The sequence below is a fragment of the Eulemur rufifrons genome, chromosome 15 (assembly GCF_041146395.1).
Source record: "Eulemur rufifrons isolate Redbay chromosome 15, OSU_ERuf_1, whole genome shotgun sequence".
Classification (NCBI taxonomy): domain Eukaryota; kingdom Metazoa; phylum Chordata; class Mammalia; order Primates; family Lemuridae; genus Eulemur; species Eulemur rufifrons.
The window spans coordinates 102,439,125-102,459,875 of NC_090997.1; the positions used below are offsets into that span (position 1 = coordinate 102,439,125).

The 20,751-nt window shown below is 47.7% G+C and overlaps 1 protein-coding gene across 2 annotated transcripts in view; it reads left to right on the top strand.

The window, feature by feature from the left end:
• IGF2R (insulin like growth factor 2 receptor) overlaps positions 1–20,751 on the top strand; it is a 101,600-nt gene that overhangs the window by 39,558 nt on the left and 41,291 nt on the right. For both annotated transcript variants that reach the window (XM_069487463.1, XM_069487465.1), the window contains 13 exons: positions 1,514–1,619; positions 4,056–4,218; positions 4,449–4,608; positions 5,597–5,700; positions 10,651–10,815; positions 13,060–13,200; positions 14,489–14,632; positions 15,781–15,918; positions 16,536–16,683; positions 17,118–17,295; positions 17,747–17,862; positions 18,295–18,463; positions 19,790–19,969. In XM_069487463.1, the coding sequence (XP_069343564.1) occupies positions 1,514–1,619; positions 4,056–4,218; positions 4,449–4,608; positions 5,597–5,700; positions 10,651–10,815; positions 13,060–13,200; positions 14,489–14,632; positions 15,781–15,918; positions 16,536–16,683; positions 17,118–17,295; positions 17,747–17,862; positions 18,295–18,463; positions 19,790–19,969 (1,912 nt within the window). The remainder of the gene's footprint in view (positions 1–1,513; positions 1,620–4,055; positions 4,219–4,448; positions 4,609–5,596; positions 5,701–10,650; positions 10,816–13,059; positions 13,201–14,488; positions 14,633–15,780; positions 15,919–16,535; positions 16,684–17,117; positions 17,296–17,746; positions 17,863–18,294; positions 18,464–19,789; positions 19,970–20,751) is intronic.

Sequence of the window (20,751 nt, forward strand, 5' to 3'; positions counted from 1 at the left end):
GAAAGCACAAGAGCATAACCTGAATGTTTGGAATTTTCTGTGTTACATGTCTGCATTAGTTTGCTCAGGCTGCCATAGGAAAATGCTAGTGACTAGGTGCCTTAAACCACAGAGATTTATTCTCTCATGGTCTATGAGGCTGGAAGTCTGAGACCAAGGTGTCACCAGTGTTGGTTTCTCCTGAGGGATCGCTCCTTGACTTGTTAGGTGGGCATCTTCCCCATGCGAGTCTGTCCTAATCTCTTCTGATAAGGATGCTGGCCATAGGCCATGAGGGCCCACTCATATGACCTCATTTTTGTTTTTTACTTATTTACCCCTTTAAAGGCCCTGTGTCCAGATACAGCCACATGCTGAGGTAATGCTGGTAATGCTCAGGACTTCACTATATAAATTGACACTGAAATGGACAGGGGTGATGCTAAAGTGAGTGTATCTCAAGAAGGTGAAACCATTCAGCCCATCAGTGTCCTAAGTGATGAATTGGTAATTCTTAATACCAATGATTGAATGAGTGAAGATTCAGTAAAACGTGGGGCACCGAACAGAAGCCCGAGCTTGTCTTGGGAGAAGAGGCAGGCCGTCCGTTTTCAGCCGTCCCCTCCGGGCCGCCAGGGGCAGAGGCCCTTTCCACAGCGAGCACGGTGGGCCCCGGCGGTGCAGGCCCTGGCGCTGGGGCTCCGTGGTGGGGGCCGACTCCGGGTCTATGGCTGCTGGGCCGGTTCTCTGGGGTGTCTTCAGGTTAAAAAAAAAAAGATCTTTGGCTTGCACTTAGGAGTTGTTGTTTAAAGAGGAAATGACCTTGTGACCTTGTGGGTAAAAGTGGGTTTGGCCTCTTCTGTGTTTGTTTTGTTTTGTTAGCTCATTTATAACCTTTTTGTTTGTTATACTCAAACAGCTTTTCTTAATATTTCAAATACAATGCTCACTAATGTTTACTTTTAAGTTGTTTTTTTCAAATTCAAATAAAGTTATTTTATTCCAAAACTTCTTTTATATATATATATATATATATGTGTGTGTGTGTGTGTGTGTGTGTGTATACACATATTTCTTTTTTTTTTTTGAGACAGAGTCTTACTCTGTTGCTCGGGCTAGAGTGCCGTGGCGTCAGCCTAGCTCACAGCAACCTCAAACTCCTGGGCTCAAGAAATCCTTCTGTCTCACCCTCCCGAGTAGCTGGGACTACAAGCATGTGCCACCATGCCCGGCTAATTTTTTCTATATATTTTTAGCTGTCCAGATCATTTCTTTCTATTTTTAGTAGAGACAGGGTCCTGTTCTTGTTCAGGCTGGTCTGGAACTCCTGACCTCGAGCGATCCTCCCGCCTCGGTCTCCCAGAGTGCTAGGATTACAGGTGTGAGCCACTGCGCCCTGCCTTCTTTTATATTTTAATGTTTCTTCTGTCACCCCTCTCTTCCCAAGTGAGTGTGCTGCATGCTTGGAGCAGCATGCTAATTTGAATGTCATTTATACCTCTGTAATTCTCTTTGCTCAATGCGGATCTCACAGGCTTGTCCTGAGTTATGTGAAGGAAGAGGGAGAAAAGCCCGACTTTTGTGATGGCCACAGCCCAGCAGTGACTATTACGTTTGTTTGCCCGTCAGAGCGGAGAGAGGTAAGTGACTTGTGTCCCCAGGACTTGAAAGTGAGGATGTGAGCCTGGGTCACTGAACCCAGGTCTGCGCTGGGGCGGGTGGGCCTGGGTGCAGGAGTGGGGTGCTGTCGAGAGAGCCACTGCTGGGCTCGCAGGAGGAGGCTCGCCGCGGGAGAGCAGTTTGCTGCTTGGTCTTTGCTTTTTTCTGCACCAACCAGGGGGGGCCTGCGTGTATATCAGGATGGCGTGATGTGTTGTCTGAGTCTGCCTGAGGTGATTTTATTTTTGTAGTTAGGTTGATTTTGGCACCCAGTTGAAAGACCACGAGCATAATCTCAAGCCTGTGCTTTCTTCTAGGGGGAGCATTTCCCTCCTTCCCTGCCTGCCTCCCGCTCCCCCACTCGTGCTCAGGGCAGATTGATTGCTCTGCCCTCCGACTGTTTATTAAATCTGCGGCACTGTTGTAAACTCCTCGAGAGTAGCTGCCGAGTAGTATTTGTCCTTGACTCCTCATGGCCAGGTCAGTTTGCTGGTTAAGTGTTTTAACAGGGGGCATCCCCCAGGGAGGAAGGGGCAGCACTTTCCTATAATTTATCTCTGCTTTCTCAGTAAGGGAATGAAGTAGGTGGGGCTGAATTCTTTGGCCAGAGAACCACATTCCCCTTCCCGCAAACAAATGTGGAATTTGCTCTGATTTCAGGCTGGCAGCTGGCCTGCCGTGGCTGTGTGGGATCTGCAGACACAAGTGCGGTCAAGGCTCAGCTCCCCCTGTTATGTCCCCAGCCTTCCATGTCCGTGTGCTGTAGGCGTTAGCAAAGCCCTGACTGACGTGGATTCTGAATAGCAATGTTGAGAATATTTATTTATACTTTCCATTTGTACCTGCGTAAATTGAAATCTTTTACGTCTGGTTAGATGTTCTAAACTGGTAGTAGTTTTAGTATTTTCCCTTCTTTTAGTTTGTTCTATATTTGGTAAGAATCACTTTACACTATGATAATTAAGAGAATTGAGAGTTTCTCTTCCTATTTTTCTCCAAGGGGTATGAGGCATTTCTTCGTGTTAGAGGAAGCTGATTTGTTATTAGTGAGGCTAGAGGTTCCCTTTCAAGCCTAACTGTTCACTGGGCAGAATTTGGGTGGCATGTGCTTAGATGCCCCTCAGTACTTAGAAGTTTTATTTAAGCATTTATGTTGGCTCATTCAGTGCTTCTAGGAGCCGGTATTTAGTAAATATTCCCCTTGTCATATAGATGTTTTTAAAAAAGCTTTACTGAATTTGCATACTGTAAAATTCACTTCTTTTAAGTACAATTCAATGGTTATTAGTATCTTTACAGAGTTATGCACCCATTGCCACAATCTAATTTTAGAACATTTCTATCACCCCAAAAAGAAACCTCATGCCCATTAGCAGTCTTTTCCCATTCCTACCCCCAGCCCTGGCAACCACGGATCTTCTTTCTGTCTCTATGGATTTGCCTTTTCTGGACATTTCATGTAAATGCAGTCCTGCAGTCTGTGGCTTTCAGTGTCTGGCTTCTCTCACTGAGCACTCTGCAGTGCCTCACTGTCAGTCGGACTGCCCTGAGCCAAGCGGTCGGAAGCATCGATTTTGAGTCAAACGGAAGAGGGCTGGGCTTGCAACTCTGCAGCTTACTAGTTGTGGGTGACCTATTTGTAAACCTGGCACTGTGTTCTGTGCCTGGCATGTAGCAGGTGCTCAGTAAATGCTTACGGGATGAATGGTGCCTAGAGACAGCACAACTATTCCTGGTACGAAGCCCAGTAAGCCACTTCTCCCGAGGATGATTAAAAAGGTGGCAGTGGCACCCCAGTGAACAGTGACCTCATCAGCACCTTCCACAGTTCCCACACAGATGAGTGTCAGGGCTCCCAGCCTATGAAAGCAGCTGTCCAGCAGCAACATGGCAGAATCCGGGTTTGTGGTTGGGTGATGCCCTGGCTTCACCCAGGAGCATATTTGGGTTCAGATGAGGGACCCTGTTGTCACTGTTAGGAAGGGAGTTATGGACCGTTGCCCTGGATGTGTACACGCAGGGTGATGCTCACCTGGCCCCGGCGAAGTGCTTCTTGTGGAAGGGAGTGAATGGACCACGCACCCCTCACAGCCCATTACCATTTGCCGGGGTTATGATTGTCAGGTGCCGCTGCCTTCAGGGTGTGCTGACGCTTGTGTATCTCTCTAAATGTGACCAAGAAGGAAATGGAGTTGTAAGTCAAGAAAAAATTTAAAAAGAGTAAAATAAAAAAAAAAGTAAAAGTAAATGGAGTTGTCGTAAGTCAAATAATGTATTAGGGGAAATTATGATTTAAAAAAACAGGAATAATGAAATATAAAATAACCTCTTTTTGAGCTTTCCAGAAGCATAGAAAATCTGCATTTCGGCTACATTTTAAAAAGTTTACTTTGTTCCTTTCAAATTGTTCCTGGTAGGGCACCATTCCCAAGCTGACTGCTAAATCCAATTGCCGCTATGAGATCGAGTGGGTTACTGAGTACGCCTGCCACAGAGAGTACCTGGAAAGTAAAACCTGCTCTCTGAGCAGCGAGCAGCAGGATGTGGCCATCGACCTCAGGCCCCTGGCCCAGGGCACAGGTGAGTGGGCTCTTGCCCGCCCTGCTTCCTGCATGGCTTAGGCAGAAAGGGGCCCGAGAGGGAGCGAGGCGGTCCGGGCTGAGCGGTCCATGCTGCTGGTTGGAGAACTGCAGTTTGGGCTGGTGTTTCAGAAACAGGATTCCGCTTTGGCTAAAGTAATAAATACTGTAACTTTCCAACACCTACTCATGCAAGAGAGTCTCTTCTCGTTTATTTCCCTTTATCTTTAGTCTATCATTCGGATGGAAAAGAATACACGTTTCATTTGAATGTCTGTGGAGGGACTGAAACGCAGGTCTGCAATAAGAAAGACACTGCAGTTTGCCAGATTAAAAAGACCGATTCCACTCAAGTCAAAGTAGCGGGAAGATACCAGACTCAAACCCTCCGGTGTGTAAAGAGCTTCTTTGTCATTTTCAAGTGTATCGTGTGTATTCTTGTGGAACATAACTCACTCCCCTCCTCCTCTTCCTCCTTCCATTATCCGTAAAGTGCAGGAAAATCAGTTAAGCCAGCGTTCCTTCCTGTTTGACTTAGGCAAGTTGCCATTTGTCGCTAAGCAGTTGGATGTTTCTCCTGGCTTTATAGTAAGAGTCCCTCTGTTAGAACTGCTTGGTTTATAAACATATTATTTGTAAGAACCACACTGTAGGAAAACTAATTAATTCACAGTTGATATGGTTTTGTATTTTAAAATATGTTTTTGAGGAGTTTTGATTTTTCTTTGGCAGTTTGAGAATCTGAAATGCCATTAACATATAAAAGTTTTTAAACAACAAAAAAAATGCATGTGGTGCAATCTGGCTGACCCTTACCTTGGTACTTAACCATCAGAAAAGCAGTATGAAAATGCAGTTTTCTGAAAATGTGTTATGAGCAATTATGATTCAAAAGATAGGAACAGAAAAATGTAAAAACCCAACAACCTATCTTTGAGCTTTTCAGAAGTGTGGAATATCTGCATTTAAGAGTTTTCGCTTGGTTCCTTTCAAAATGTTCAGGGTCAATACTGTCCAGGATCCCTACAGGAGATTGTGTTTATGGCAGCTGGTGGCAAGGCTATCTAACTCTTGGGCATTATTTATTTGGTACAAAATCTAAAATTGAGAGCACGAGAAGTGCTCATGCCCACAGAAAAACTTTCAGCATTTTCTTCTAGCCAGTTACTACTTTGAAGCAAGAAGACGGCAAGCCCATACATTTGGAACTCATTTCCTTTAGACATTTTCTTCTCCAGCTGGCTAGAGAGCTTGCTGTTTTATGTCAGTAGTGATTTGTTGACGGTATGCAAAAGGCTTAATGCAGACTTTTTAAAAAAAAAATTAAAATTTATTTCTTGGTTCTACCAAACGTTTGTATTATTGTCACAAAAATCTAGATATTCTGATGGAGACCTCACCTTGTTATATCTTGGAGGCGACGAGTGCAGCTCAGGCTTTCAGCGGATGAGTGTCATAAACTTTGAGTGCAATAAGACTGCGGGTAAGTATGTGCTGGAGTTCAGTCCCTACCATTTGCATTGATGGGTGGGTGGGGGTATGTGTGTGTGTGCGCGCGCGTGCGAGTGTGTTCTTGGAAGTGGAACACTGAATGGAAAAGTCAGATGTCCTTCGTTGGACTGGCCACCTTTAGTCCCAAGACTGGTTTTTTCTGCTAGAGTAATCCTCCCTCCCCCGCCCCCAGGGACACACACATCCTGTTTCCATTTTCCTCTGCTCTCTGTGTTTGTTTTGGGAATGGGCCCAGCACTGAGCTTGCTGGGAAAGAGTTTCTGTGTTGAATTTTGGTGCATACTCAAGCAAGGATGGGTCCAGCAGAGGTGGGTTGGCTCACCAGCTTCCAACAGGTGGCCCCTTCTTTTATGTAATGAGTATCAAGATAACCTTTTTACAAATGGTAGCCCTGTGGTAGAGTTTGGATCTGGGAGTTGCAGGGTGTCACTGAGCACGTTTAAGCTGAAGGTGGCCTGGCTTTCTGTAAGTGATTAAAAGAATCATCCTTGAGTCACCAAGGCACTGGCATTTCAAAAAGCTGTGATGGTATCTGTATCAGGAAGATTTTAGACACAGTTGCATCTGTAGAGGTCATGGGATTCCGTCGTCATCAGAGACCCAGAGACCCATCCTATCCGGTGACCCCCAGCCTGTGACCCCAGGTGCCCTTGCAGGCCGACCAGCCACTGCACAAAGCTTGGCCTGGTTTCCAGCCCCCAGGCCCCTCTGTGTACAACCAGCCCAAGTACACATGGCTGCGTCACCCCTGAGGGTATTTCGGGTCCTTCCTTCTGTTTGTTTTGTGAGTTTCTGTGGCAGAGCTGTAGATGGTTTGGTCAGGGAGGGAGCAGGCTCCTATGTGACTCACCATAGGCTCTGCGCTCCTGAAGCTCCCCCGGCTCGTGTCTGCACTGGGGGAGACGTCAGCTGCTTGTGCAATCACAGCATCAGGCTCTAATAAACTCCCTAGCAAGCAAGCAAGAATTGAGCCCAGGGTGATGCAGCTGGGAAGGCGCTCCAGTCACTGCCGACTATGCGCCTGCCCCACCAGGGTACCGTCATTCATAGGGTCCGCCGTTGCTGCCCTTGCTTCTGCACGTGGACTCTGCTCTTCCGCTGGGATCTGTTTGCTGGCCCTTTTTGCCACTTTCATGGTACACACGTTTGTTCAGTATCTATTTGCTTAGGGCCTGCGAGGCCTGAGGGTGCCTATGACAGTGTTCTAGGTGTTCACAGACTAGAAACAGACAGTAAAAAGGAACATGATGATTGAAGCCCAGGGCTGTGCATGCTGAAATAGAGCCACTGCTTGGTGTCGTCATCCCTGCCCTTTACCAGGAGGGGCACCGAGGGCTAGCTGGGCCAGGGTCTGGGCTGCCTATGGGGATTAGGCAGTTAAGCGAGGAGGGGGTGGTACCCGAGCCACAGTATGCATGGAAGTGAGCCAGGTGCGTGGCAGGGGCTGTGGGCACCTGGATTTGAGGTGCTCAAAGGCAGGAACTGCAGTAGCTGCAAGCAGGTCAGAGGCTGCATGTTTGTCCTGCAGAAGAGCCAGACTCTGTTTGCAAATCATTGTGAAGTCCCACGGATTTTCAGCAGGGGTGTGACATGCATCTGATTTGTGAGTGAGACAAACCAGGGTGGCCTTTGGATACATCTGTGTGGTTTGAACGCTCCCTGCCCCACTCAGGTTCTCCATCCTCCTGTCGTCTTGGTCTCACCCTACAGTTAGGAGACCACCTCTGAATTCTGAATCTCACCTCTCCTGCTCTGGGTCTCCTGTCCCTGGGAAATGCAGCCTGCTTCTTTTTCCATGTCCCCAACCCTCGGGTACCCATGCTTGGTTCTGGTTTCTGTGTCCCCCCAGCTGGCTCTCTGGGACCCCTGCTGGCTTGGGCCACCCTGCTGTGGTCCGAGTCTCCCTCCGGCCTTGTTGTGACCTCCTCTGGTCCTATCCTGTTCAGGGGTTTTTATTAATGACTTGGCTGAGGGCTTTGAGAGTGTGCTGATCTCATTTGGGGATGCTGGGAAAAGACAGTAATGATCTAAAAAGATCCAAGTGGACAAGGAGGATATGAGAAGGGCATGTAGTCGTGGACTCTAGGGGAGATGTGTGGACATTGCAGAGTTGTGCCCAGAAAGCTAAAGCCCAAATGAGCAATGCTTGAAGAAAATGCTGCAAGCACGCCCACACTGCTTTGTTCTCTTTTATTATAAAAATTTTCAAACATACAAGTAGAAAGACATTACAGTGAAAATGCCACCGCCCTAATAGCTGTTAATGTTCGGCTAGATTTGTTTCTTTTAAACCATATATCGTTGATGGATCATATCACCCCACCCGATGCCAAAAAAGAACAATTCCTTTATGTAAATCCAATACCATTACTGTACTTCACAAAATGAACAGTGATACCCTAATATCACAAAACCAGTGTTTTACTAGGCTGTTTTCATTACGATTGTAACAAGGAGCCTGGGAAGAGAGATGTTAGGTGCTTTGTTGGGAGGGTTTTGGGAATAGGTGGCATTGTCTTTGCCACAGTAAGGGAGGGGGAGTGCTGTCACCAGCTCCTTGGGCAGAGAGCTTGGTTCCATCGGAAATCTCCCCTCCCCCTTGGCTGGACCAGGCCACGTAGGAAAGGGGTGTGCTGCAGAAGCAACTGGAGCCTGGGGAGCCAGGCTGGAGCCTCAGGGACTGTGTGAGTGAGGGAGAGATTGTGCAGAGCTGACGCTGGTGGTGTTGACGGACGGAGAGAAACCACAGGCCCCAGGAATTGTGATTTCTGGAGGCAAAGCCCCTTTGGTAGAGAGGAGCGTAGCTTCTTACTCTCCTAAAATCTTTTGAGGAAAGAATACACGTAAGATGCATACCAATGGTTGTTTCTGCCTGCAGATCATTAGTAAGTCTCAGATGCAAAACCAGCTCCAAAGTAGGGATGAGTAGCTAGGACCGTTCATAGTGTTACTTAATTGTAAATAATTCAAATTTATCTGGTGAAAGAAAAACACAGTGACTATTTCAAGTTTGCAGAAACACTAATCTTTTCCCAATAGTGAAACAGGAATCCAGTAGGATTAAACTACTCCTAAACTAGATAAATGAGTACTGAGTTATTCCACCACAGGGCAGCTCGGGCCCAGGAGGGGTGGCGGGCTCTAGTTGTCCACTGTGCCTGGGAAAGGGAGGTGGAAGTCACTCTTTTTAAAGCAAATAGTTTGAAGTACTTATTCAGAACAAAACCAACCAATCAAAAACAGAGGGGGAAAAAAAAAGAAAAATAGAAAAAAACCCCCACAGTGGAGTAGGAGGTTTTACCTCGTGGTTACGAGCTTGGCCGAGGCTAGACCATCTGCGTTTGATTCCCAAATCCTCTACTTTTTAGTTGTGAAACCACAGGCAAGTTAGTTAGCCACCCTAAGTCTATGAAATGGGGCTAAAATTGTACCTGTGCCGTAGGGTTTTGAGGATGAAATATGTTATACGGTGATTTTGTCACCGAGTGGACATGGTAGAGTGTCTCATCCCAAGCCCAGATGGCAGAGCCCGCTGCTCACCTGGGCTGTATGATGTAGCCTGTCCTTAGGCTGCAAACCTGTACAGCACGTTACTGTACTGAATGCTGTAGGCAATTGGAACACAATGGTGAATATTGAGTGTCTAAACTTATCTAAACTTAGAAAAGGTACAGGGAAAATGCAGTATTATAATCTTATGGGACCGACATTGTGTATGTGGCCTGTCATTGAAGCGTCAGTGTCACGTAGCACGTGGCTGTATCTATAATAAAGTTCTTAAAGCAGAGCCTGTTTCCCCACAGCCAGCCCTCGTGCAGCTGAGATGCTTAGCTTAGTGCCTGGCTCAGGTTGTGCTTGGTATAGAGCAGCTGCTATTGCTGGTATTTTAATTACAATGATTATAATATTAAAGATGTAGTAGCAATTACAGTTGAAATACCATTTGCTCTTAATACAAGGTCTTCCTTTTCCCTTAGAACATTTAACAACTCAGGACACCAAACCTTCAGGAGGCCAAGCACGTGGGAGGTCCAGACAAGGATTCTTAAATCATCACGGGGTGGAAAAGGGAGCTTTGTGTCCGAGGCCCACCGGCCTGGAAAGGCGAGGAGATGGGATTTCCAGCAGGGGGAAGTCCGCAAAGGCTGCCGAATCCCGGGCTCTGTGGGATGGGCAAGCAGCCCGTGAAGAGCCGCTTTTCAGACAGGAGCTGTGCTGTTCAGCCAACGGATGGGACGTCTGTGGGGCTCATGCGAGGGGGGCGGGTAGGAGGAAGAAGCTGGATTTGAGGAGGGCATTACAGACAGATGCCCTGATGGAGCCACGGGAATGCCTGTGCCATTTGGAGGTGTGCCACCAACATCGTGGGGCTGGCGTGGGATCTTGGCACGCTTCAGTGGGAGCGACTGTATGTGTTCTCTGCTCTTTTGCCTCCACATTAGGGAGAGTCCCAGGGGTCTTGTCTTGCTCAGGGTCACATCATTAAGTCAGCAGCACTCTTGGCACTAGAGCCCTGGTCTCTGCCCTCCCCTCTGTGAGTCCCTGTCCTCGCCCAGAGAGGTCCACGATCCTGCTGGCAGCTGACCCAGGGTCTGCTGGCTGCCTGCACGTTCCCTCGTGCACGCTCCTCTCATCTTATCACAGAACGCATTGTAAACAGCTTTCTATCAAGCTCGTGACGCCGCTCTACCAAGATGAAAAGGACGCAGGCCTGCTTGCGAGGGCTTATGTTTAAGCATCTGAAACGTAATACAAGCCTTTCTAATCTCTGACCCCAAGGGCTTCTGAGAAATCTGAACTTGAATTTTTTTAACAGGACAATTGGCATTGGTCCTGTTGACTGTTTCTTCCCTTGCTCCTTAGACATTCCTTGGTTTTGGTCACATAATGGGGTTTTATTTTTTCCTCTTGAACTATACAGGTAACGATGGGAGAGGGTCTCCCGTGTTCACCGGAGAGGTCGACTGCACCTACTTCTTCACGTGGGACACGAAATACGCTTGTGTCAAAGAGAAGGAAGACCTCCTCTGCGGTGCCACCGACGGGGAAAAGCGCTACGACCTGTCCGCGCTGGCCCGCCACTCAGGTAGCTCTGTCCTCGCCGTGGGGTCTCAGTCGGTGCATTCATGGGGCGTTTCCTGGTGAATACTTTTGGGGACGCTGTTACTGTTTTTTTGGTTGTCAGCTAGTTGGGGTGCAGCCCCTTCACATGGAGCTGCACGAATCGGCAGAAGAATGTTGCACTGGGAGCTGAAACACCTGCACCGCGACCGGCACTCCCATCTTCTCGTTGTGTTTCCCTGGGCCAATCTTACCATAGTTTAGCGAAAACTACCTCAGTGCCTACTGTGTGGCAGGCCTTGTGCTTCGTGTTTAGAAGCTTTTATTTTTTAAATTTCAGCTCTTAACGTCAGCCTTCTGGTAGGTGGTATTCCCACTGAACGCAGGAGCTGTCGGGCCGAGGGTGGAGCTGAGGGTCAGTTCAAATCTTTCCGCCTTGTGCTCTTACCCCCTGTCTTGCTGCCGCTTTCCTGTCTGTGACATGGGGTATACATTCCCTGCCCCCATTCTCCTGCGAGGACGGTGCGCCCTGGGGCCGCTGTGCCGTGCTACCTCTGCCCGCGTGAGGCAGGGCTTGCACCCAGGCTGCCGCAGTGGCCTTGGCAGCACGGCCTGCTGCCCCCTTGGAGTGTAGCAGGAAACAGAGAAGATGGAATAGTAAGAATGGGAACTTCTGACAGGGACAGCCCACCTTCCTGGGGGATTTGTGGTTTTACCCTTTTGGCAGCCCTGGAACTAGGTGTATAGAGGCCAGTTGCCTCCATAAGGTGAGATTGTCCCTGAGGTGGAGAGAATGACCTGCCTCATGTAATTGCCACTCAGAAAAGTCACGTAATTACCAGCTGTGACAGGATTGTTGCTTGTGTCTCCTGAGTCCTGTCTGGCTTGGAAAGTACAATGTTAGGAAGAGGAATCTCTCTTTTGTGGTGTGTGAGCTTCCTCTGGCCTTGAACACGGGAGCTCTGCTATAAATGCTCTGTCTTAGGGAGGTGCCTCGGCGCCGTGGTGTGTGCTGATGAAGAAATTGGTTTTCCGTGCAGTGCAAAGAGCTCTGTCTAGCGTCAGACTCGGAGACCCTCAAGGGCTGGTGCTGCCGCGTCCCACCGTGTTTGCTCAAGCAGGTTGTCCTGCAGCCCGAGCGCTGGCAGTAGGCCGATGGTCGTACTAGAGCCCCTGAGACAGCTTTTCTTTTTGAAACATCACTGTGCATAAGACACAACCTAGGACCTGTGGAGGGATGCAGAGATGCATTTACTCACTCAGAGACTTCTGACCTGGCTCTGGTTCTCTAGGAATCTGGAGTATTGTGTAGCGTTTGCATGCAGATGGCCGCAGCCCTGAGAAAGCACTGAGGTGGAAGGCAAACCCCTCCCTGCTGCCTAACAAAGTCCACGCCAACCAGACTCCCAGTGTTTAGGCGGGTCCTTGTTTGCATTCCCAGTCTTGTGTGCTTTCTTGTAGGCTGTTCACGTCAGCACAGCTCTCCGTGAGTGTTGCCTCGCCACTGCCGGGGGTTGGTGTTCTTGCCTTCCAAGCCCCAGTCCGAACTTGCAAAGGAGCATTTTCACATGAGAACATGTATTTTTATGTCTTTATGTCCGTCTTCACACAATTCTGGTTTACTACTTTGGTGACTGTTTGTTTATGGGGTGGTTTGCTCTGTGGCCACTCCGCTGCCTGCCGTGGCCCAGCGTTCAGCGTGTGCCCCTCGCCCTTTGCAGGGTTTCCGTCAGCGTCTGTTCACTGTGGCCTGTGAGTTCAGTGGCCAGACGGATCTTGTTTATCTTCCGTGGTACCGAGCATCGTGTCCCGCACGCAGTCTGCGTACGTGTGCGAGCTGTGGGTCTCTTTTAGCCGAATCGGCCTTCAACGTGCCTTGAAGCTGGGCACGTTGTCGGTGGCCTGCCTTCCTGCCAGGTCCCAAGACACGGGCTGGCTTCCTGATTTGGTTTTTAGGTTCTGATTTTATATGGTGGGGCCGGGGAGAACTGTACTGTTTAATTTTCCACCCCTGGTTGAGACGGCTTTTCTGAAGGAGTGTTGGGGCATAGTTTGTTTCCGTCACACTAAACGAGAAACCGGAGAATCTCAGCGAGTTTCTGTGCCTTCAGCCTGCCCAGCTCCGGATCCGTGCTGGGGGTTGAGTGACCAAATGCCTGGGGAGCTTTGGGCCCTTGACATTTGGCTTAATCACAGTTTAGGTGTGACTCACGGAGAAATCATCATTGCCTTTGACTAAAAGAAACTTTTTTTTTTTTTTTGGTCACAGAACCGGAACAGAATTGGGAAGCCGTGGATGGCAGCCAGACGGAAACAGAAAAGCAGCATTTTTTCATTAATATCTGCCACAGAGTGCTGCGGGAAGGCAAGGCGAGAGGCTGTCCTGAGGACGCGGCCGTGTGCGCAGTGGGTGAGTCGTGCCCAGCGGGAAGGTCGGGGTGATGCTTTTCCCAAGGCATGCTGCATTCGGCTTGGATGAGTTAGGAAATCCTCCTGTGGTTTATCTAAGCTTCCTCTTTCTGGGTTCAGCATATAAAGGGTGGTAAAAATTTTTTTTTAATGACTTAAATGTCAGTAACTGCGCGAGGTACGCTGAAATCCTGAGGTTGGCCAGAGCCTCCTGACTTTGGCTGAAGCCATAACTGGTAGTAGAAAGAACCATGTTGGAAAATACTTTATCATCTCTTCAGTTTGTGACCTGAAGAATAACATTGCCAGTACCTGTGTAAAGCCAATTTTGATTTTTTAAACTTGACTGTCTGCAATTGTTCAAAAGTTAAGGGAAGTGGAATCTCAGTTGTAACCTTGTAAAAGAGTGCTTAGGTTCCTTTTGCTGTAGTTGTTTTGGTCCTATAGCTGTCATGCAGAGACTTCTCGGTTTGATACAGATATTTAGCACATTAGTTGTTTTTCATTTAAGACTCACCTTGGAAATGCCAGGTGATGAGAGTAATGAGAATCTACTATAAATATTCAGTAAGGAATTGTGAGCGTTGGTTGGATTTTAGGAATTATCCAGATATTCAGAATTGATGGTGTGTCTTTAAAAGCAGGAGTATGTGACAGAGTTTTAACACTTTATAGTAACAATCAACTGAACCAAGAAGTAAGTGGCCACCTACTCGGGCTGCTGAACAGGTTTAGTTAGTCACTGCTTTGGTCATGAGACAAACTCTGACCCCTCGGCTGTGCTTTCAAGACTCTGTGGCCTAGGGTAGCTGAGGTCCCGAAAATGGGGGATAGTGTGATTTTACAAGCAGTGATGGTACACCTGCAGGCTGTTTGTCTCTTGTGCCCTTGGCAGACATTGTGTGTCATTCAGGGCACTTTCCTGCCAGGCCTACAGATGGCCTTGGAGGCTCCAGTGTGGCTGTTACTGCCCAAATGTGTCACGCAAGAAAACCTATTGAGCCAGGCAGGGTGGCTCACACCTGTAATCCCAGCAGTCTAGGAGGCCAAGGCAGGAGGATCGCTTGAGTCCAGGAGTTTGAGACCAGCCTGGGCAACGTAGATTCCATCTCTACAAAAATAATAGTAAAAAGAAGAAAATCTGCTGCCTGCCCCAGTGGGCTAGGTGGCTGGAGAAGAGGCCGTGGTGCACCTGCTGGATTTGGGCTGAGTTTTTCCTCCCCCATCTTTGTGTCGTGATCATTTTTAACCTCGTCTTCTGGGTTTTTTTCCTACTTTCTCTTTTCCAGATAAGAATGGAAGTAAAAATCTGGGAAAATTTATTTCTTCTCCCACAAAGGAGAAAGGAAACATTCAACTCTCGTATTCAGATGGTGACGATTGTGGTGATGGCAAGAAAATAAGAACTAATATCACACTTGTGTGCAAGCCAGGTAAAGATTTAAAGAGAAAAAAAGATAAAATCTTTTACGGGCTCTTGCCAGAGGTGTCCTGCAGTCTTCATTTCTGTGTTCCTCATTGGCCACTGCACGGTGATCAGCCAGCAAGGGGTGGTGCTAAGCATTTTAGGTTCTAGACTCTTTGGTGTTAAGAGATGCATCAGTTGGATTTTTTCCCCCATGTCCCACCCAAAACCAATCCAGAAATGGAGAAACCAGATGGTGTCCAAAGGGAGATGCGAGTCTCAGCACGGCATCCTCTTCCTTAGGAGTGATACGGGGTCAGTTGTGTATGTTGCTTAACTTCCTCCAAAGGGGGAAAAATCATAAATCATTTTAAGATGTTGCTCATGATCTCATCATTTAAACAAAATGTTAATTTTCATTTCTTGTATTTTACGTATATGTTATTACTGTCAAAATTTTTGTATATTCACACATTTTAATGTTCCTCAAAATGTGGTATTTTGTGAATGTTCTTCTGTGTTTCACAGTTCTATTTATAATTTCTAGAGACTTCCTTGTCGATGTGGTGTGGTTTTACTATTTTTAAATGTTTTCCCTATTGTTGTATTAATAATGTGTTTCCAGTGTTGGTATTGTGCTATTACATGTCCCCTCTCTCTGTCTCGTTGCAATGTTTCCTTTGGATAAGTTCCCAGCTGTTGGAGAAGGTCAAAGGCTAGGAACAACATGCCTTTTTTGCTTTTTTAATCATGGTAAAATATACATAAAATAAAATGTACTATTTTAGAAAATGGTGATAAAATACACATAAAATTTACCATCATAACTGTTTTTAATGCCACTAGTTCAGTGACGTTAAGGGCTTTCTTTAGTCACGTTGTTGTGCGCCCACCACCACCATGCATCTGCAGAACTTTTTCATCTTCCCAAACTGAAACTCAGCCCCCATTAAACACTGACTCCTCGCTGCCCCCCAGCCAAGCCCCTGGCGCACCTTTCCACTGTCTGTCTCCACGGACAAGTGGCACCATCTGGGATTTGTGGGGCCATTTTTGGCCCTTGGTGTGTTGTACTTCATTTCCCGCTGCCGCTTCCAAGTCTGTTTTTAAGAGAATAAGAAGGAAGCGAGATCTTTAGGAACTAATGGAGTAGTGGTTCTTTTCCCCCACGGACAGGTGATCTAGAAAGCGCTCCAGTGTTCAGAACTTCAGGGGACAGTGGCTGCTTCTACGAGTTCGAGTGGCACACGGCTGCTGCCTGCGTGCTGTCTAAGACAGAAGGAGAAAACTGCACGGTCTTCGACTCCCAGGCAGGTGCGTGTCTGGGCAGCACCTCCGTAGTTTAGTGTGGCTTGCAACCACTTAGTATTTTCCTAAACATTTCCTGTGAGTGTTTTTCGAGATAACCTGCATTAGAATTTTATTAATGCTGTTTGACCAAAATTCTGAAAGTCTGATTTGGGGCTTATTTGAGATATTGAAAATGCTATCTTGATCATTGTTGAAGTAGGTTTGCTGAACGCAAAACCTTAAGGACACAAGGGAATAACTCATTTTTGAAAAGGCTTGTTGCATGAATTCTAGCCAAGAAACCTACCTTAGAGAGACTTTACAGGAAGGCCATTATATTGTGGTCATACTACGTGCAACAGGCAGGTTGTTTATTAGACCAGCAGTTACGGGTTTTGCATGGGGTTTTAGGCTAATGCAGTAACAGGGACTGACAGTGTTGGATCCGCCTCCAAGGGAAACATTGGTGACTGTGGCTCCGGTGGCCCGACAGGGGAAAGTGTCTTTCCTGCCTGCTGAGCGCCTTCCTGCCAGCGGGAAGCCTTGGGAAGAACTGCTCTTTGAGACCATGGGGTGAGGTTGCCCTTTTGAGCATGTTCTGACTGACCTTACCTACTTTTATTGTTTTTATTCTCACTTAGGGTTTTCTTTTGATTTGTCACCCCTCACAAAGAAAAGCGGTGCCTATAAAGTTGAGACACGGAAGTATGACTTTTACATAAACGTCTGTGGTGCGGTGTCTGCGGGCTCCTGTCAGCCAGGCTCGGGGGCCTGTCAGGTGGCCAGAAGGCAAGTAGCTTTTCAGTTACGGGTTTATCCTTAGGGATTTGTGTGCACGGGTATTTTATTCAGGAATAGATGTGTTCTCTTCTAATGCCGTTGCCTTACAATAAGCGTTTAAATGCTGATAAAGCCTGGCCTAAAAGCTGCTAGGACATTAATTTCCCAGCAAAGGAGCAAGCCGCATCCTTGGGAGAGAAACGTGGATTTGCTAACCCCTTCCTTCTGTGCGTCTTGTGCTTTTCAGCTGCTAGATGCACAGACTTCTCCGAGAGCAGATTTGGGTCCTGGTGGGGTGGCTGGTGCTCCCCCCCTGCACTTAGAGAGCAGGGCGCCTGTGGTCTGCACCCCTGCCCCGCCCTGGCAGCCCCGCACGCCACCCACCAGCCTCGGGATGCCCCTGCTCACTGGGGCTTTGTGAGAGAAATTCGTGTTTGTTTTAGTGATAAGAAGACTTGGAACTTGGGACTGAGTAATGCTAAGCTCTCGTATTACGATGGGATGATCCAGCTGAACTACAAGGATGGCACGCCCTACAATAATGAAAGGCACACACCACGGTCCACCCTGATCACTTTTCTCTGTGATCGAGACGCTGGAGTAGGCTTGCCTGAATATCAGGTAGGAATTGTTCCCCGTAGCAGTCCCTGGGGATAGGCAAGTCTCTTGTGGACCCTTTATTTAGACGCAGAGCTATTACTACCCTGGGTTCCTGGCCAAATCACCACCATAATTAGTCCTTTTAGATTCGCCAGGGCACAGTTTTTTAAGCTGTTTATTTAGTGGGCTGGACACCTCAGTGATAGCCCACAAGACTGTCAGTTTTGGGTACTAAATATGCAAAAGCATCAAAAATCATCCTTTATCCCCACTTAACAGGGGCTAAATTTCTGTCTTAATTTATTACCAGGCAATCTTCTTTTCAATAAAATGAAAAGAGATGGGCAAAGTAAGCTTTCTTTCATATGGTTTTTGTTTAAAACAATGCCCTTGTCACGTTTTGAATGCTGGCTTTGTGTAGCGTGTCTGTTTCTAGTTTCTAGCCCTCAAATCTCTCCTGTCACGCACTTAGGAAGAGGACAACTCTACCTACAACTTCCGGTGGTACACCAGTTACGCCTGCCCAGAGGAGCCCCTGGAGTGTGTGGTGACTGACCCCTCCACACTGGAGCAGTACGATCTTTCCAGGTGAGGCAGGGGCAGCTGCTCTGGTCCCTGGTCCAGTGCAGATGCTGGGGGGTGGGTGGAACTGGGGAGCGTGTGGCTGAACTGGCGATGGGGGTGCAGGGCCAAGATGGGGCGCTTTAAGCAGAATGAATTCTAACAGTGGTCTGGTTGCATCAGCCGGTCTTCGCCACAGCCTTAGTCTTCAGCTTTGTCATTTAAACCAGTGACTGTCAGTACGGAAGCATGGGGGACGGGTTTAGGGCCACTGCATGCTGAGTGTAGTGAAGGTCAAGTGTGATCACAGTGTCTTGAGTCAGGTGAGCCAGACTCTCGTAGTTTGATGGGTAGAGCATGTTTCTTCTGATATCTTCATTTCTCTAACTACTTCGAAATACATTTTCAGACTGAAATGTATAAGCTCTTAAAAGTATACATTTTCCTTTGAAATTTTAGGCTAGCAAAATCTGAAGGCGGTCGTGGAGGAAACTGGTATGCCATGGACACCTCGGGGGAACACGTCACCTGGAGGAAGTACTACATAAATGTGTGTCGGCCTCTGAATCCGGTGCCGGGCTGTGACCGGTACGCGTCGGCGTGCCAGATGAAATACGAAAAGGATCAAGTGAGTCTGTCTGCCCCGTTGGTCTTATTTTCCGTCCTAAGTGTACGGCTTAGTGAGTGGAGGTGGGTATTCTGGGACGCCAGACCAAAGCAGGCCTGGCTGCCCCGGCGAAGCCCTCTGCGTAAGAACCAGGCTTCCTGTGAACTAGTCTGCCTCCCGAGCAGATGTGTGTCACGTTCAAATCATGGTTCAGATTTAAAATTTAAGAAACAGAAAATGCTGTGGTTTTGGGGACCTTTGATCATTTAAAGGGTGAAGAAGTGCTTAATGGCTGTCTCTAGCCTGAATCCAAAAGTGTCTGTGAGGGCTTCAGCAGACATCTGTAAAAAAGAGATTTTGCTTCCAAGGGCTCTTGCTTCTGGATTAATTAGAGGGAAAAAACTGGTTTGGGTGAATTGCCGTGGATGGACTAGATGCCCACGTGAGTTCGCACTCGAGCTGCTGAGCTGTGCGTCCTCACTGGGTTGATGCAGTCACTGCAGGGACCTTGCACGTTGCTTCGTGGTCGTTGTACACGGTAAATCTTAAAATAAGGATGTCTGTGTGCTCTGGAAGTTGGCTTCTGTAAAAATAGCATGTCAGGAATGTACTTTTCCTGGCATATATTAATGGCAGCTTGGAGGTTTTTTAAAGGAAGGTGGTGAGATGGCGCTGGTGGTTAAGAATTGAGCTTCCGGTTGTGTGCACTTGTGCGCAAGTGTGTGTTCTTAGTTGGAGCAATGACCTCAAAGTACAGCCAGTCCTTGTTCCTTTCAGAATCCATATCTGTGAATGTGCCTACTTGCTAACATTTATAACCCCAAAATCAGTACACAGAGCACTTTCTTAGTCATTCCTGGATGTGCGTAGCGGCCTGACATACACGTCCCTAGTTGAGGTTGAACAAGGCCACACTCTGCCCTCTTGTTTCGGCCTCACACCAAGGTGGCCAGAGGAAGGAGAGGGTGGGGCAGTGCAGGGTGGGCGGAGCTCTGCCTCTGGGGCCAGTGGGACAGGGTCTGAATCTGTGCGCTGGCACCGGTTAGTGGGGCAGCCTCAGGTGAGTCATTTAATACTTCTGAACCTTTTTTCCTCTTTTGTAAAATAAAGGAAATAGAATCTGTCAGCATGAGTTGTTTTTAGGATTCAGGATGATAACCTACATGAGCTCTGTGTATATTTATTACATAATTCTCCTTGGAGCAATTGTTCAGTATTTGATAATTTATTGTTTGCTGCAACTTTATAGAACGTAACTACCATGAATGATGAATCGACTGTTAATAATGAAAAAGTCATTTGTTTTCCCCTCAGAGGGAAGAGACTAACAAGACAGTTTTGTTGCAGGATTCCTTTGTTGAAGCAGTCTCCGTCAGTAACCTGGGAATGGCAAGGACAGGCCCTGTGATCGAGGACAGTGGCAGCCTTCTCCTGGAGTACGTGAATGGCTCCGCCTGCACCACCAGCGACGGCAGACTGACCACCTACACCACGAGGATCCACCTCGTCTGTTCCCGCGGCAGCCTGGTAGGGCGCTGCTCCTGGCCCACGACCTCAGTCGCTTTGGGTTCTTTTCTGATTGGGCACCACCTGATGTGCCTCTTAACAGCAGTGAATGCATCTGGGGTGGGTAGAGGAGCTGTGCTGGTCTTAGTTCTGCTTACTGTCAGCGTGTGGTCTAAATGTGAGCAGGCAGGGAGCGCATTCGTGGTACTTCTGTGGCTGTGATTTCTGAAGTTTAAGCCTTATCTTCCACTGTGGAGTTGGAGCCTCCAGCGTGCCGTATACTGTTTGGTGCTCTGTAGATGTGGATTTTTTTCTTTGCGTTGTGCAGACACCGTCTTCTCTTAGTTCTCTGAGTTGATGATCTGAGGATCACGGCAGTGGAGCAGGGTCTTAGAGACGGTTTGGTCCTGCAGGGGCCAAGGGAGAACTTCCCCTCTGCCCTCTGAAGGTTTGTTGGAAACCAACTGACAAAAGGCAAATTAATAGGCAAACAGGAGACATTACAACTGATACCACTGAAATACAAAATATAATCTGCGAAAACTATAAAAACCTCTACACACACAACTAGAAAATGTAGAGGAAATGGATAAATTCCTGGAAACACACAACCTCCCAAGCCTGAGTCAGGAAGAGAGAGACATCCTAAACAGACCGACAACAAGCAGTGAGATTGAAGCAGTAATAAAAAATCTCCCAATGAAATGAGGTTTCAGGAAGGGGATGGAAGGTAATTGTGTTTCTTTCGCAAAGAAGCTTCTTGGTTAGATGAGGAAATTCCAGAGGGAGCCCCTCCCTGTGCT